At 35.9% G+C, this 17,035-nt stretch overlaps 1 protein-coding gene across 15 annotated transcripts in view; it reads right to left on the bottom strand.

Moving 5' to 3' along the window:
* Positions 1-17,035, bottom strand: part of NAV3 (neuron navigator 3) — a 554,398-nt gene that overhangs the window by 22,600 nt on the left and 514,763 nt on the right. For all 15 annotated transcript variants that reach the window (XM_071799425.1, XM_071799406.1, XM_071799412.1 and 12 more), the window contains 5 exons: positions 15,417-15,494; positions 7,005-7,088; positions 5,304-5,415; positions 3,870-3,991; positions 1,750-1,922 (listed from right to left, as the gene is read on the bottom strand). In XM_071799425.1, coding sequence (XP_071655526.1) covers positions 1,750-1,922; positions 3,870-3,991; positions 5,304-5,415; positions 7,005-7,088; positions 15,417-15,494 — 569 coding nt within the window. The remainder of the gene's footprint in view (positions 1-1,749; positions 1,923-3,869; positions 3,992-5,303; positions 5,416-7,004; positions 7,089-15,416; positions 15,495-17,035) is intronic.

The raw sequence follows: 17,035 nt of genomic DNA, 5'->3' as shown, positions 1-17,035 counted from the left end.
CAATCTCAGGATTCTTAAATCAGTAGGTTGCTCTGCATAGAAGGAGCAAGTATGTCATGATCTTTGAACAGAGGCTGTTGATAATTATGAAAAATCTTGAAGGTGATGGAAGTTAAAATCATGTCATGGAAACCTGAGTCTTCCAAAGAAAGCACTATTATCAGCATAACAGATAAAGAAATTAATCTAAATATATTTTATGTGATCTGTGGATGGCAAGGCACCTATGTTATCTTGTATAGGGAGGTCACAATAATAAAAAAAAATGTGATAATATAGTCAGAAAGATCAGTGTTTAAAATGTTGTGGAGGAAGAACCAGAAGGCTTTGAACCAGACAGAATTTTGAAAGTTAGGGCTCAAAGACCAAATAGGCATGTGAAGAGCTTGGGATGAAAGACTAGAAATATGCAGTTTTGCCCTTGATATATTCAAGGCAACACCATACACCTTGAGAACAAGTCAAAGAGACAGAGAAAAGAGTTGGGTTGTAGGAAAGGAAACAGGATAAGGTTATGAAAGCAGATCTGTGAATCATGAGTAGATAATTTTGTATAAACGTGTTTTGTTTAAGTTCAGGCACTTTCTAAGAAAGCTTAAACCAGTGATTTTTAAGTTGATAACAAATCAGACTCAAGACTCCCAAACATGTAGAAGTCCTCCCCCAAAATGCACATATACCTGAAACCATATAAAGTGTGAGCTTCCTATGAAATGCCCAACGAAAACAGAGATCTATATAAGCTATTCCTCACTAGTCTGTACAGAATACGAGGAAATAAAAATATTTATTGTGAGTGGTTTCTTTTGTGGGAATATTTGCTATTGAACTGTAAAATCTAGAATATAAAAATGGTGAGAGTCTGTAGAAAGTCAATCATAACAGATATGTACCTAACACAGGGATATCCTATTCTAAAGCTGAATAATCAGTTATGAGACTAGAATCCCCCAGGCCCTTTAAAAAAGAGCAGTTGTGGCCTCACTATTCTCAATTAGGACAAGGAAAGCAAGGCTGTCATCTATATTATGCATTTCTTTGTTCAAAGAAGTTGATTTCCTGTGATTGGAAAAAGTTTTGAGTTTGTTAGAATGAAAATTAACAAACAAACAAAAAGGTAGAAGAATATGAATTGAAGCTGAGAACTCCATAAGAAGAATATATTAGACACCAAAAATTAATGAAGGAATGAGACAGCTTTTGACTGCTGACCTGTTCTCAGCCCTGACATTGTAAAGATGGTGATTTGACCAAAAAAATGAAAAGTGAAATCCCACAAGAAAATCAATCAGAAAAAAAGAGGGGTAATAGATTAAAAATGTTATAAATTAGTAGCTAAAAAACAGAGAAAGTAACAACAGAATGGATCTTATAAAACTTCATAGCTACCTGGAAAAAAGATTACATTTTTAGCATGTTATGAAGGAAGGAAAGGGTAGTATTTGGTCTTTACTAAGTAGATCTGACAAAGTTGTTAATAGTGCAGGGAGAGCAGAACATAGGTTTTCGTATATGCATTTGGAAATAGGTTTGTACTGATAGATAATTTGGGGTGAAAGAGTGAAAGGAAGAGAGAACAACCTAAGAAAGAGTTGCTAGAGTCTAGTAGCGTCCAAATGGTCAGATCATGAGATTCAAAGGTCATGGCTGTTGGCAACAGTTTCTGAAATGCAAATGGCCACATTCAAGGAGGTCTGTTTCACAGTCCATCCCATTTGGGAAGAAAGGTTTGCCAAGAGAGAGACTTACGCAGATGCTGACTGTGATGGTTTCATTGAAGTTGCCCCACACTCTCCTGAGCTGTGGGGCAATTTTGGTGATGAAGGAAGAGAGGAGTCTGTCAGCTCTTCTATGTCCGAATGTGAGGAAGGAGGCTTGGTGGACTTCTTCTTTCCAAAGGCCTGTTTAAAAGAGCTTCTTAGCTGGAAAACAAACATAGAACAAGATTATTTTCCTCGTCATGGTAATCTGTGTGCAGCTCATGTTTCAAAGAGTTAGTTTGCAGATGCCATCCTAGCCACTGCCTGAGGTCAGTATACAGAAGCAAGGTATTAACATATGCAACACAGTATCTATAAAAACATGATACAGTGCTTTATTTTGACTTTATTAATCCAGCGCAGCGCAAACGTAATGCTATGGAAAAAGTGCAGGACCGAGTGGTACAGCTATGGGAGACGGGTGCTCATTTAAAACCATTAAGCCCCAGTGGAATCCCATTCTCATGACATTCCCTTCAAGGGCTGGCTTTAAATAACCACTTTGCATCCAGTTACAGGCAGAACCTGATGTTATTGAATACTGAAATAAAAAAGCAAAACCAAAAACCAAACAAACAAAAACACCCCAACCAAACAAAAAAAAAAAAAAAGGGGAAAATAAAAAACATAAACAAAGAAAAACCAAAAACCAAAAACCAAACAAATGAACAAAAAAAAAAAACAACAAAAAAAAAACAAGTCAAATTTACTGGGATTGCCAATTTTCTTTCCCCATTTAAATTTCAATGTCCAAACTATGTGAATGCTACAATTTAGATCACAAGAGAGAGGATTTAAGCTGGGACATGAGGCTTGCTTGATTGTACGGCTGAGAAGAATGTTAGCTGAAAGGTAAATAATCTTTGCTGCAGTTTCCTTTAGAGTAGTAAGATCTCTGAACATACAAGCATTGCCTTTTCCCCCTAGAAGCTCTTATCCAGTATTGAAAAGGGACAGAATAGCCAAAGAGCCATTTATTTCTGGAGCAAAGATGACAACAGTTATGTGTGCAGTGAATTTTAACTAGCCCATTTGTTGATCCGTAGCCCACTCCTTGATTGTCTAAATACAGAATTTGTTCAACTATGGAAAAAGATGGTTGGTTTTCTTTTTTTTTTTATTTTCAGAAAGTTGTTCTGATTAAAATGGTATAGAAGTCAAAGACAAGCTGGTTCCTCTATTAAAAATGAGGTTTCAAACATTTTATTTCCATGTTATAATTGGAGAGTGGGGAGTGTGACCACTGATCAGAGAAACATTATTTAAATCCTTTCCAGCTCATGATATCTAACGAGAAAGAAATGGATTTTGGCTACACTACCCCTTTCTATAGCCTAAACTTTGAGATTAAAATGAATAGAGACAAACTGAGAAGACATACAGGATAATCTGATTTTAGAAGGTATAAAAGCCTACTGCCAAAATAAATAGCAATCATGCCAAGATAGGGTTCTTTATAGATGCATGCCAAATTTTCCATGGTTTATATTCACCTCACTTCCTCTAGAGTTCACCTTGCAGAGACATGAAAGAGTGTGGAATTACAAATCAAGGGAATGAAGGCTGATCAGTATTTTAAAACAAATGTTTATGCAGGTAATATTTTTAAAACAACAAAACTTATTTTCCAATTATTTACTGAAAATATTTGATTAAACCCTTAGGCGATATTTGTGTGTTCCAGGTGAGAAGCATCTTAAGGTCTTTAAACACTGTACACTATTTTTACTTGAGAATGCTTAACAGATTTCAAATCTCTTCATAGCTGAGTAACATATTTGAGTTCAGCCTTTGAGTCAAACTCCAGCTGAAGAAAAATCAGTGTTTCAATGTGGCCCAGAGATGGTTTTGACCACAACAGCTATTTTAAGTTTTTGTTTGGTTGGTTTGGATTTCTTTTTTAATTATCCTCACTTATGCAAATAATTCCCCACTGATATTCAACACCTTTTAGTTTGCTAGTAGTGTCACAGTATGTATACATGCGAATTGCTTCATATCCATCTGGCCCCAGAAGAATATTGTAGACGAAATGGGCCATTATACTGCTCAGGCACTACGAAACGACATAATAGCTACAAAATAGGTTTAAACCTGCTGAGCACTTACCCAATTTTTCTTTTTCTTTTTCTTGGAGTCAGCATCATTACCACTGCCAATGCTTGAATGGCTTGTAGCGCTGTTGATGCTGGAAACACTTTCTGAAGAATGTTGCCGCCTTATACGTAAATCTAAAGAAAAGAAGACACTGTGAAATCCGTCTCTTTCTGTTTCAATACAATAATTGTTCTTGTATTGATGTTGTATCTTCCTCCTCAAAGGGACCCTAAATGAACATAAATGGCATTGATCCTTCCAGTGTCTTGGATTCGAGCTACTGCAGTCTGTGAGAAACCACATGGGAGTCAATAGGGATGCATAGAATTAGGTGAACATTTCGGGTCTCCTCCAAACTGAGGGCATATTGGCATGAAGGTGGTGACCCCACACAGCAGTCTGTGCAGTAGCAACCTCACAGCTAAGCAGTTTATGTTACAGATTAATTACTCAACTTATTACTATGATTTGTACTACAGTTCTTTTTCTGAGTATAGGGACTACTTGACTTGTAGTAGGTCCAATCAGTGTTCAAATGCTACCTTCTAACATGTCATGATAGAAATAAGCAGACAGGAATTCATTAAAAACAAGTGAAACAGAATAACCAAGAAGTGGAGAATATTAGAAATGGTTTGTGAGGGTTTTGAGCTTCAGTTTCTTAAAAGTCTCTGTTAACTATATATTAATCACTGGAAAATATTCTTGTAGAACATACCCACTAATACCAAGGGAAATTAGTTTTTATATTATTTTTACATCCTAGAAGTAAGCTTTGCTATACTGAAATTGTGAAATGAAATGACCTTAGGGTAAACATCTAAATAATGACCTTTTTAAAGAAAGATCAATGACACTCTCAGAAATGAATGCTGCTGTTTTATTTTTCTTCAAGTAATTCCTTTGCTGTTTCTTATCAACAGGCACTTTTGAAGTATATATTTATCATGTGATGTCTTCCTAAGTGCAATGAGAAATTCATTTAGAATTTAAAATGCCTGCTTTCCTGCACTGATTTAGCACCTCATGAAGGAGCTGAGCTGTTCTCAGTTCGTCTCTTAACAAGGAGCACAGCAATTTTCAGAGCTACATCTTACCCTGCATTTCCGTGGTATAAGCATGTTTAGCCATAAGATTTCTCTAGTGTCTTGGTTGTACTTCAATACCCAACTGCAGCAACAGAGTTAACTCTTGACACCCAGTAATCAAATCCTGGCCACCCTGTTCTGAGAAGACAAGGCTCCAGGAACTAACTCTGTGGCAAACAGGAAGCACATGCAAGGTTTTCAGCTCTGGAAATACCACAAGTATGCCTAACATGCACTGCAGAATGTGCTTGCTCTTGCAACAGTGTCCCCAAAATAACAGAAGAGTACTGACTTAGCTTTTTTTTTTTTTCTTCGGGAGAGAAAATCTGCCATTATTTTAATAGTGACAAGAACATACCTTTGTGGGTATGATCGGGACCATTCAAGGCTCCTTGAATAGCAGCTTGTGCAGCAGAATTCTGGGCTTTCAGCATTTCAATGGTTTCCCTTAGCTCTATAAGCTCAGATTCCTGTGGGAAGAGCAAAGAGAGCTCAAAATATATGGCACAAGATCAATGTTTGTCTAAGCTAAAAAAAAATTACAAGATAAGAGTGGTGAAACTGAGGTTCATGGGACTGCTTGGGTGAACAAAAGGGCAACAAGTAAGTAGAATGCATATTTCCTTGCTAAAGATATTAAACTCAACTAATGTATTCTTTTGCATTTATTCTATATAAAGTGATCATGAAATTGTAAAGGACAACAAAGAATTTTTAATAAAGACTCATATAAAAAGAGTCTCAATTCATTATTCATTATAAAGTTAAGAGAAACCAAACAATTTTATTGCAAAAAGACAACAAAAGCATTTGAATTTCATTCTTTAATATGTGAGGCTCCTGTTTAACAGGTGACTCTCCACCTGAATTTGTGTATTTTTCATAAGATGTAACTTGCTAAATAATAATTTGATTAAAAAACTCTCTTTAATGATGGCTGCCCTGCAAGTTGAAGTTAGAATGCACAGCCAATTTTAACTAAAAAATAGCTTTTACTGCTGCTGCATTAAACATGTCCTTCCAAGCTGTATTTATATAATGAGGATTAAAAGACTTTATCCTCGACAACAGAGAAAAGAAGGGAAGGAAAAAAATATGTTCCAAATCTTTTGGGAAAGAAGCTTGGATATGATCTGTTTCAATGTCAGTGCTTAACCTCTTCTGAACAGAAAACTTTCTGAGGGAAACTATACTTCATACAATAGTCAAAAGTTTTTGTTTTAATAAAATTCCATTGTGTTTTTTGCTTAAGATTAAAAAAAAGCAAACAATACAAATATTTTCTACCCAGTTCACAATGAGTGTTTCATCTATTGATGCTCCACCAGACTGTGAAATGTTATTTATTTTAGATAGCTACACTGACTCCAGTGATGAATAATAGGTCACTGATATAAAGTTTCTTTCACAGTTTGGCTCAACGATGCCTTTTCATTTGTAGAATACTGCTCAAAATGAATAAGGGCAGAAGAGCTACAGAAGTTCAATCCTGGAAGGTGCTAAGAAGCCTTTTAATCCTCAGCTTGGTGCAAAGGCTCACATTAAATTCACTGTCTATCAGGTTTCACTTTTTTCCCCAACAGTCAAAACAGCACAGTGAAAACTAAAACTGTTTCCTCATGAATAAGATATTCAACCTGTATTAACACTCTGAATGGAGTTATTTTTCACTACTTAAAGTTCTTCCCACCCCATAATTCTATTGTTCTGGCAACACTGGCAGGCTGGAATGAAGGACTCCAGTAGGTTATGATCAGTCTCTGTTACAGGATCTTTCAATGAGGATTAAACCTGGAGTTGAATATGTTTTAATTAAAATCTGGAAACAAAAGATTTTATCTTCAAACTATTGCATGATATTGTCTGGGTAAACCTGATGCTGCATGGTTTAATTCTCCTAGAGCTTTATGAAGATTTGATGGCAACAGCTATTAAAGAAAGATCTGTCTGTTTTATTGTCACAGCTGTCCCTGTTTCCTTTCAGAGTTTTTTAAACAAAACTCTAATGTAATCTGCTGACTGTTTTCCACATTAAACTATCTGCTTTGGTTAAACTTACCTTTTGTTCTGCTGTCATTGTTAGACTTTGCAATCGGCCGGTCATATTTCCCAAGCTTTTTTCGAAAGCTGCTACTAGATGAGCCTGTGAAAGAAACAGAAGACAACATCTGCTGTGACAACCAGTCTTAAATGCATTTTACAGCTTTCAGGAATATACAGAATCTTTCATACATTTTGGCTGCACAAAAAATATCTGGACTCCATGAAGCCCAGCACTGCCACTCTGGGCTTTCTCCCAGAGCTTTATGTTTTTTAAAAATATTTTTTTCACTCCAAGTCTATCTTTTGTATCTCTGCCCAGAAATCAATTATGGATTTAATGCCCTGCTTTGGGTTTACTGATATATTGGCCAGAAGAAGTCTGATCCCAAACAGAAGTCCAGGATCAATTATTTTCAATTACCGAACACTTCAAAATGGGAATTCGAGTGCTTTATCTTAAGTTTTAAACTCACAAATAAAAGAGCCCAGAGAAATCCTGAGATTCAAACAAAAAAAATCACAGATAGTTTTATAAAAGGTCATTACTTAGTCTATTCATCTTATATTGATTATATGTGTGTGTGTGTGTGCTGTGTGTATAAAAGTAATAAAAAACTTCTATAAAATATAAATATAAATCATTATACCTGAGTACAAATACATATATAGAAGTCAATCATGAAAACTGGAATTCCTACTTCTCAACAATAAAAGCAATAAGTTTGAAACTGATTAGAAGATTTTAAAGACCTAATGCTTCATTTTATTTTCTAAGGACATTCACCCTATACTTTGTGGAAGCAAAATTTATTCAAACAATAAATCAACTATTCATTGATTCTAACTGACATCAAACTTTGTAGGCAATGAAGGTCAATTGGTAATAAGGAAACAACAAGCTAAGCCAGCTTGTACGGCAGAGGGAAAGTAAGAATTTAATTTTTACGAAATTCCATAAAATGCCATCTATTCCTCTGACAACACCAAGTAGTAAAAGCAGTAGCAAGTACTTATTTTCTCTTTACTATCTCAAAAGTGGCAATAGGCAAAGTTTTCAAACATGGGCACTACAATACACTCAGAAATGTAACTCACAAACAACATATTTATATGCATAAAAGGATTAACTGAGCATCCTCACCAAGAATATTTATTTTTTATTACAGCAGTACAGGTACACACTGTGCCTGGCAAATTTTTCAGTTACAGATTTGCATGCTTGTACAGGCATAGCTGAAATGGTTCAATTGTATGTGGTAACATTGAATCTGAGGCATAATCAGAAGAAGACATAGTCCAAAAAGGATTCTGTTATGCACTTTAGGAGAAGGAAAAGTGCTTCTTGCCACCTTGTTCAGTATATTACTCCTCAAATATAAAAAAGAAAATCATGTATATAACAGTGGCCCACCTCTGTGTCTCCATTTCAGAGCTGTTATACTGATAAGTGGCTTTTATGTTTTGTAAATAATTTTGCATTGCTATAAACATTTCAGTGTCTTGTAAACTCCTCATTTTACACTTACTAAGTTTACTACAAGTTTACTCCTTGTAAATGATATAATCGGTAAATAATTTATTTAATTACTTATGAGTATAGCGGTCAAACCACCCACTTTCTGTATCTGCAGAGATGCCTTAGGGATAATTCTTTTGGTAAAGGATACAGACCCCAGGGACGAACGTTTGATAGACACAGGACTAGATGCATATGCAATTTCTTAAGGATAAATTACTAATTGTAGATATTCTTATTTTGACATTTATAACTTATGATTTATTATTGATGTTATACTTTTAAATAAAATGAACTTAGAATATGTGTCAAATGCATGTCTGAAACCTGTTAATTGATATAAAGTTATTTTAGCTAGTTTGGAAGCTACAGCTTTTGGTTGTTTTCACTACTCTGCTCCTTTGATAAGGTAACAGTTACTAGTTTTTAAACTCACTTTTCACTTTAATAATTAGCTACATATTAAAAATATCCAGACTAATTTATGGTGTTTTAATTCTAAAGATGATGACCAGTGACCCAGAATGCAATCAGAGACAAAGTCGATGCATTACCACAGAATTATAGCCAAATGTCTCTTTATGACATGTGTTTAACAGGAAACTAATGGAGCTTACTGTTCCCTGCCTCATAAAAAAATCTATGGCTTGGCTGATGGCCTGTGGTTCTGCTTTGCCATGAGAATAACAATGGATACTGAGGGCCTGAAAAGAGGATTTGTTGGTTTAATTATGCATTGCTTTTGTCCATTTCTCACAATTAGACTGTGATAACCACAGTTCTTTAGTACCTAACTATGCATATTTGTGCAAAGTATTTTCCTACTCCATAGCTACAACTTCAGCTTATATTGTACAGAAATAAACCACCAGAAACAATAAGAAAAAATAAGAAAATAAGAAAAATTTAGAACTAAAAAGCATTATTAAAAATGTCATCAAAGTTCACTGGAACTATTAAGCTACTCTCTGACAGTCATTAGAGAATGACAGCTATGTCACACCTATGGATTCATTCTCAAGTTCACATTGCTTTCCTGGAGTAGCACACTAAAATTTTTGCAGTGTAATTGTAATTGGATCCAGATGATGGATCTTTCCTAACTCATTTGTGATAGACTATTAGGTCTCAATTTTCTAATAATAAAGAAACATAATATACAGGCCCACCAATGAAAAAAAAAATCAAGGAAAAAACTTGCAATTGCATCGTTCATTACTTTAAATGTTTTTTACAACAGAATATTCTTCTCTGAAATATAAACTGTTAATTTTGCATTCAGACTAATGAACTGTCCTGCCTTTCCCTATAGTTGCAAATGATTTTTATTCAACAGTCTAGATATGTTTTGATATCTTTTGATATCTTATGCAGATATATCCCAAAATAAATACTATGTAACAAAACAATAACAGTTCAAAAGAAGCTAGATTATCAGTATATTTATATGTGTGTAGAAGTATGTATAAAAAGTATGTATGTATTTATTCGCATTTAAGATCTGATTTTGCATTTAAATAGTTAAATGCAAAACAATTTAGAAAAGAAAACATTTGAAACAAATAGAAGAAACTGTGACTTTAAAAATCGTCGTTAGAAACTAAAAATTCTAATTAGATACTTCTTTTACGCTCTTAAATTTGGTAACTGATTTTGACTGAATTGGTAATCCTCAGTTTCTGAGGCTTATTTACTTTATCCAAAAGGATCCTTTCCTTCATTCTCGTAAAAATATTCATGCTATTTTTTTTTAAGTTATAGCAAATCCATCACACCTTAGAAATATATCTGTTAGATCTGGTGGTTTCCTTCATGGAAGACATCATTTGAATACCATAGAAAATATCCTGAATACTGCATGTGCTTTAAATAACATCTATTATAAAGTAAAAATATATCTTCACAATTGAATGCAGCATTTGTACTTGGAGACAGATATACTGGAGTCAATGTTAAGTAACTGGGCATTACTGGGAGTATGCCTACAGCAAAATAAATCCATCTTTAATGTGATATATGTATTAGATGCATAGATGATGTACAGTTCTTAATCTGTAGATCCGTCACAGATGGAGTAATTTTGACTTCTATTAACTTCTGAAATTCCCACTGGAAAGAGTCGAAGAGATATATGCTCAGGGAATGACTTCAGTGCTAAGATGACAGATTTGATTTTAAACATTTCCTTCTTAGTAAATGATCCCAGCCAGCCAAACCCCAAATACCTCAGCTCTCAGGTTTACAGCTCATCCTGAACATGACATTGGCACTTCCAAACACTATCTGCTGACACACTTTGCGATTTAATGTCCAGCATTCAGGTTTATAAAACAAGTGTAAATAAATAAATTTCCTCCCACCTGACACGGCTGAATGAAAGGAGGTGTGAGAGGCCAGACGGGATCAGGCTGATTGCAAGAAGCAACTGCACATCTGGTGACCTTTTCTGTTTGCCGCCTGCTATTATCTTGTTGTTTGGCTGTAGGATAGTGGTTCAGAGCTGGCCAAACCAGGGTATCAGCCAACGAACCCCCTTCACTTTCTACTGGCATTCTGGGTCTACTACAGTTTGCAAGAGTGCACCCTTCAGCTTTATACAGTACAAAGCACTGATCAAAGTCCCTCTGAACAGGCTGAGTTCAGGCTGCTCGCTGGAATTTGAGCCCTTGTCAGTCACATAGGAAGTCTGCTGGTTGGACACTTTCTGCACTGAAAACAGGCCCTTTCTTAATTAGTATTGAGATTTGCCCTTCAGCAGCATCAAAACAGGCACCAGGGGAAAAGCCAGAATCTCAGAAAAAAGACTGTAAATTAAGCATCCAAACAACAGCTGGGCCCTGTTTGAATTGAATCAAATGCAGGGAAAACACTTGGGGGTTAATCAAATGAAATAAACGTCTCAAATCAAGCGTAGTACTTGAGTCCAGCCAACAAAATGTGAATAATAAATGAAACTGAATCAGAACCTCTTAGCAGAGGTTTCCAAAATGCCTGAGATATTCTATAACTTCCAACTGGCATATTTTGATATAAAATAATACATTGAACAAAGGCTTGATGAAATAGGTCAAACTTCAGCCTGACAGCCTTTTAATGACACATGTGCCACTATCACTTCTGTGGTGAAGCAAAGAAAGACATTAATATTGTTGAAATGAGGAGAATAATATGCTCTTTATTCTTTTTTTTTTACTCGCCTGCAATACTTTTGCTCAGTTCTACAAAAGCAGGTGGTAACAACGAATTCAAGCCTGAAATGAACTGTAAAGGAACAAGATTTCTATTAACAATTTCCTCTCCAGATTACAGCAAAGAAAGAAGTGCTGCCTGTTTCCAGACACTGAAAGTATGGGAATTTGGGGGGGTTTAGAACTGAGGCTAAGATTATTGCATTTGTAGCAAAGGCATCAGAAAGGATTGCATCATTTTTTAGTCAGCAAAAGGCAGCGCAGAAGATTCTCTGTTCATACAGTTCTCTGCCTGCCAGAGACAGATGTATCTACAGAAAAGATGCTCAGAGTGACCAAACATTTTTTCTGCATTAAACTTACTGCTCACTCAGGTTTTAGCCTGCTGGAGTGCAAAAGTGACTCAACATGAGGGTCATATTAGTAGTATTATCCATTTAGAGAGTAAAATACGTCTTTTCTTTCTTTGCTGAGGACAAATCTCAGCTTCTGTGATTAGCACCACTTCTCCTTTAAATGCCAGGGACTGCTGAAGCATGTCTCTTAGAGTAGAAGATAAATGATAAGTGAACACATGCAAGTAAAGCATTGCTAAGACAGTCCAAGTTCATGAAAATTAGAAGCCCATCTGGGTCTGTCATAAGTTTGTTCAAATTAAATAAAGTATTTGTTAGTTACTCTCAAATTTTTTATGAAAAGTATATAATCACTGACATTTAAATATAAATTCTGTAATTAGGCTAAATTTCAGGGGCCATATCACAATGTTTGTGTATACACTATTTTCAAGTAGGATTTTATTTCTGATGTTTAAGTGACACTGTGTAGGATTTATTTACATGAAGTGTTCAAAAGACTGACAAAATTAATACTAACATATCTCTAAGGGATCTCTTTTGATCCTTTGGATTTATGTGGAAGTGTTTTTAATGCTTTACATCTTCTATACCAGAAACAACAGAGAAAGACTTCAGAACCAGGCTTATTGTTAAATACTTTTCCATTTTTGGTTTTGCAAAGTATTTATCTAATAACAGCATCACAAAAATATTTATTTATAATAAATAAATATCTCCTTTTCTTTTAAGATTGTTTTCATCATGGAAGTGTCTAAAGCCCTTGTACATGCCTGGAAAATGTGAAGCCTTTAAGTTTCATGCTCCTGACAACTTTGAGTGAATTTCCACATGTTGGCGATTTGTAAAAAGGAAAGATTTCTCTGATACCATTTAAAAACCCCGTGAGATAAAAGGATCAGCTGTAGGGTTGCTTATACGTTTAGAGTTTAAAGACTGTCTCCATGGAGATGGATTAGAACTTGAGTGACAGTCAAAAGAACATGATTAAATAAATTAACCTTTGTACAACATATGGTGTGCGTGCACATCTATATACACATAGAAGCACATACAGGTTTACAAATGTGCTACTTCTGGATAGGCAAAACCAGATGCATATCTATATATTTAGAACTGTCCTGTTTAAATGTTGGTCCTCCAATTAGATCAGTAGATTCTTATTCGGTATTCAGAACTCCAGAGGCAGTATTTGGGACCAGATCCTCAACCAACACAAGGTGACTTAAACAGATCAAAACCCAACTTACTTCTCACCCATGCAGCAGAATTAGTTTGGGGGAAAACCAAGCCAAAATGTAACTATTCATTTCTATCTTGACACAGTTTCTTTGAAATATGGAACAAATCTAATTGTAATTTGGAGTTGACTTTGAAAACTTGTCTGGAATAGGTAAGGTTACTAGACACCAGTCTGAATGCTCTTTGCTCCACACAAAGGAATACTGAACAGAGGTATAGGCAATGACTTCTAGATAACCCTGGGGAGAAACTGGATGCAATTGGCCCAAATAAACTGAACAGTGGCCTCATTGCTTCAGATTCAGAGGAGAATGCCCTCCCATCCTCACTCCGTTACACTTGTTGCTGTACTATAGGCTACAGCATTTCTGGGGTGACTGGAAAAGGATGGAGATTAAACAGAGTCATCTTTCAACTTTCCCTTTCAACACATCAGCAAGAAGGAATATGCTGGTGCTTTCTGTTCAGAACTAGCAGAAGGAATGAAGGGTAAACGTCTTTTATGTCCTCAGAACAAAATGAGGAAGGGCACCAAGAGTCTGAAATATCCCCATCAGAGGGGCTCCCACACCAGCTCTAGTAAAGGCACGTGAGCGCAGGCCCACCACAAGCAAAAAATTTAGTCTTACTGATGTGGCACAGCTGCTCAGAATCACAGAATGATTTGGGTCGAGAGAGACCTTTAAAGACACCTAGTCCAGCCCCACTGCCTGACTCCGTGTGTCCCCCACCACAAGGCAGAGCTGCCGTGGCCTTGTGCTTGTGATGAAAAGTGTCCTGTGGAGAACAACAGACTTGTTAGTAAACACAACCCGCTGAGGTGTGCTGGCTTAACTCTTCTGACCTCTTGGTGTTGGGTTTAGTTTGTTGCTCTCAGGGTGGGTGAGTGAAGAACTGCCCAACATGGCAAAGATAAAGATCAATGTCTAAAAATACACAAGCAAAGGAACCCCCATACACAGAGTAGGCATGCTAACTATACATTCCCAAATGAATAACTCAACTCAGAATCTAGCTTTTGAATTTACAAACATTGTAGGACTCCAGTATGGTCTGCTTCACTAAATTAATTTTCAGAACTCAGGACAGACTAGCAATCCAGGGGTACAAACACCCACAGGTGTTTGGCAGCCAGCTGAACAGAGCAGAAAGTGCTGAGGGTAGCTCTTCCACATTTTCATGTATGGCAGTCCTAAGAGAACAAGCAGGTTTCACACAGCTAGAGATTATTTTACCACAACATGAACACAGTACTACTTCACCAACTGAAATAATTTCTTGAAACTGACAGCAGTATTTTTAGATCTAAGTACTCGGTACAACTACATTTCGAAAAAAAGCACACTAGATTGCCCAAGACCTCAGGAAACTGCGTTCTTGAAATGCAAAATTATACTCTCATGCAACTGCATCTCAGCTTTCCTTGGAAATGACAACTATAGTTATACCCTGAATTGCATCTGAAAATCACTATAGAACAGATTGTTCACCATAGTGACCAGGCAGGACTGTACCTCATGTTGCCTATCTGGCATTATTTTCTGATGTGTTCAATAACTCATGTTACCACTATATGACAAATGGAAGCCACACCAGGGAGCTGTCTGTGAAATAGTCCAGTTTCCTTTAGTTATATATCACAAAATCACAGAATATCAGCACATTTATTGTGGCATATTAATTCTATATACAATTGTACACTGTGCTTCCCTCCATGTCTATCTGCAGTTTGCAGCATTTATCTTTGTCAAATGAAACTATAATGAATTCTATAAGAATTTGCAATTCATGACCTTTCTTTGGTTGTCTCTCCTTACTTTTGGGCTTTTTTTTTTTTTAATTGATTTTGACAAAAGAGTGAAACTGAGCTGGACAGGATTGTTGTCACATCCTAAGTGTGGACACTCTCATCTTCATTTCCACTGTGTTTGATTACAAGATATCTTCTGCTTGAAGCTGAGGCAATATAGACACCTAATGAAATAATTAATTTGAAAAATACAAAATTAAATAAATGGTAAGAGTCTCCCAGGTCATGTGTTGGTGCTTGAATTGAGTAACAACCATTAGCTAATCTGATAATGTATTCTCTGATACTGTTTATGATCATAAGATAAAACACTTACATTTGCTGAAAGTTGAGATGTAAGGGTAGCAACTTTCTCTTGTGATGCAACTAGTTCCCTCCGTAGTTTCTGAATTTGCTAGAAAAAGGAAAAAGACTGCTGTCAGTATTTCAGCAATTACCTTTTGTTGTATTTTCTTGTTGTTTTCTTAAGGCATCACTAATAGGTTTACAATATCTTTGTTTCACATTTTAATCTCAGAACTATTCAGAAATACAAATTATTAGAAGCTGACGCTGAATGCTGCTCCAGCGGATTTTTTTTGCTAGTAACCAGTATATGAGCTAGGATCCCAGTTAGGGCAGCACATATGGGCAAATGCTTAATTACTTCATATGTGAATGTAAATGTCATGGTCTTTTACCAAATCCCATAAGTTCCAAACATATCCTTAGTATGATCAAGGACAGCAGCCTTGGACGAGCCCTGAGATTACGAAACATGAAAGAATTTGAGTGAGGTTTGCTCTGCTAGACTGTAAATGTCTACATTAAACTCAGATGAAGTGCCAAAAAGTGCTCCCGTACTGCCTGGCACGAAGAAGGCTTTGATGACTACCTCAGACACAGATTTTTGCTTCTTGGATGTCTAAATTTACATGGGGTACAGTATTTTTTTTTTCTCTAACACAATGCTTCCTAAAGTTTCAGAGATTCAAACACTCAACCTATTTAAATCATATGTATATTTCAAAAATTTGCTGGCCAACTTAAAAACATGTAGTTCTAAATGTGACAGATGACAAGAAAATATACTTAATTCAAAGCTCTTGTATCTTGTAGCGAATAACATAATCCTTCAGAAAAATATGTATTCATTTCTGCTAGGATAGGTACCTAGCACGAAGCTTGCACAGCATTTTAAGATCTTTTAACCCTATTTGAGATCTTACAGGGACCACAGGCATTGCACTGAACCTTAGCACAGCATGGAGTTTCACTTTGAAACACCTTTATTTAGGCATAAAATAAATTCTTCCAGATTAAAGACAAAAAATGTCTAAAACTAGCCTATAAAGACTACTGCAGCACTTTGATTTTATGACTCTCACAAAAACTAACAAGGAATACTGTACAAGCTTTAAGAATGAAAAAGTTTCTGTACATCTATGACACAAAAATAGCTACATCATTTACCCTAGCTCCGAGTAAAGGAAGCATTATTGAGATGTTCTCCATCCTGGATTCCCATTTTTCTTATTCCAAGTTTTCTCTTTGGTTTTCAATAGTAATTGTTTTACTTTGTTTCTTAAGCTACACGCTATATTCCTGCATGTATACAAAGGTAGTTCTCATGAATTGCTGTTCAACATCTCCTGCAAGAGCATCACAGAGCAGACCTAGATACTGAGAAAACACCATGTAGAAATACACAGGAAAGAAACGGTGTTTTACCTCTATATACAGCCCTATGTAAAGGGCCATGAAATGAGGATTTGCCATTTACACTACTGAGCTCTGGTGGGCTTCTTCAGCTTCTTTGCTTTAATTTTCAGAGAAAGAATCTTAGAAAATTCAAGTAGAAATTATATTGAAATATGCTGTGGCAAGTAAGGAAGAATATGTTTATTTGTTCAGCTTCCTCAAAATAACTTTGAGTTGACTTTTTCCCAGATTAGA

Source organism: Patagioenas fasciata, chromosome 1 (assembly GCF_037038585.1).
Source record: "Patagioenas fasciata isolate bPatFas1 chromosome 1, bPatFas1.hap1, whole genome shotgun sequence".
NCBI lineage: Eukaryota > Metazoa > Chordata > Aves > Columbiformes > Columbidae > Patagioenas > Patagioenas fasciata.
The sequence above is the reverse complement of the archived record's forward strand: the minus strand, read 5'-3'. Positions and strand labels throughout refer to the sequence as shown.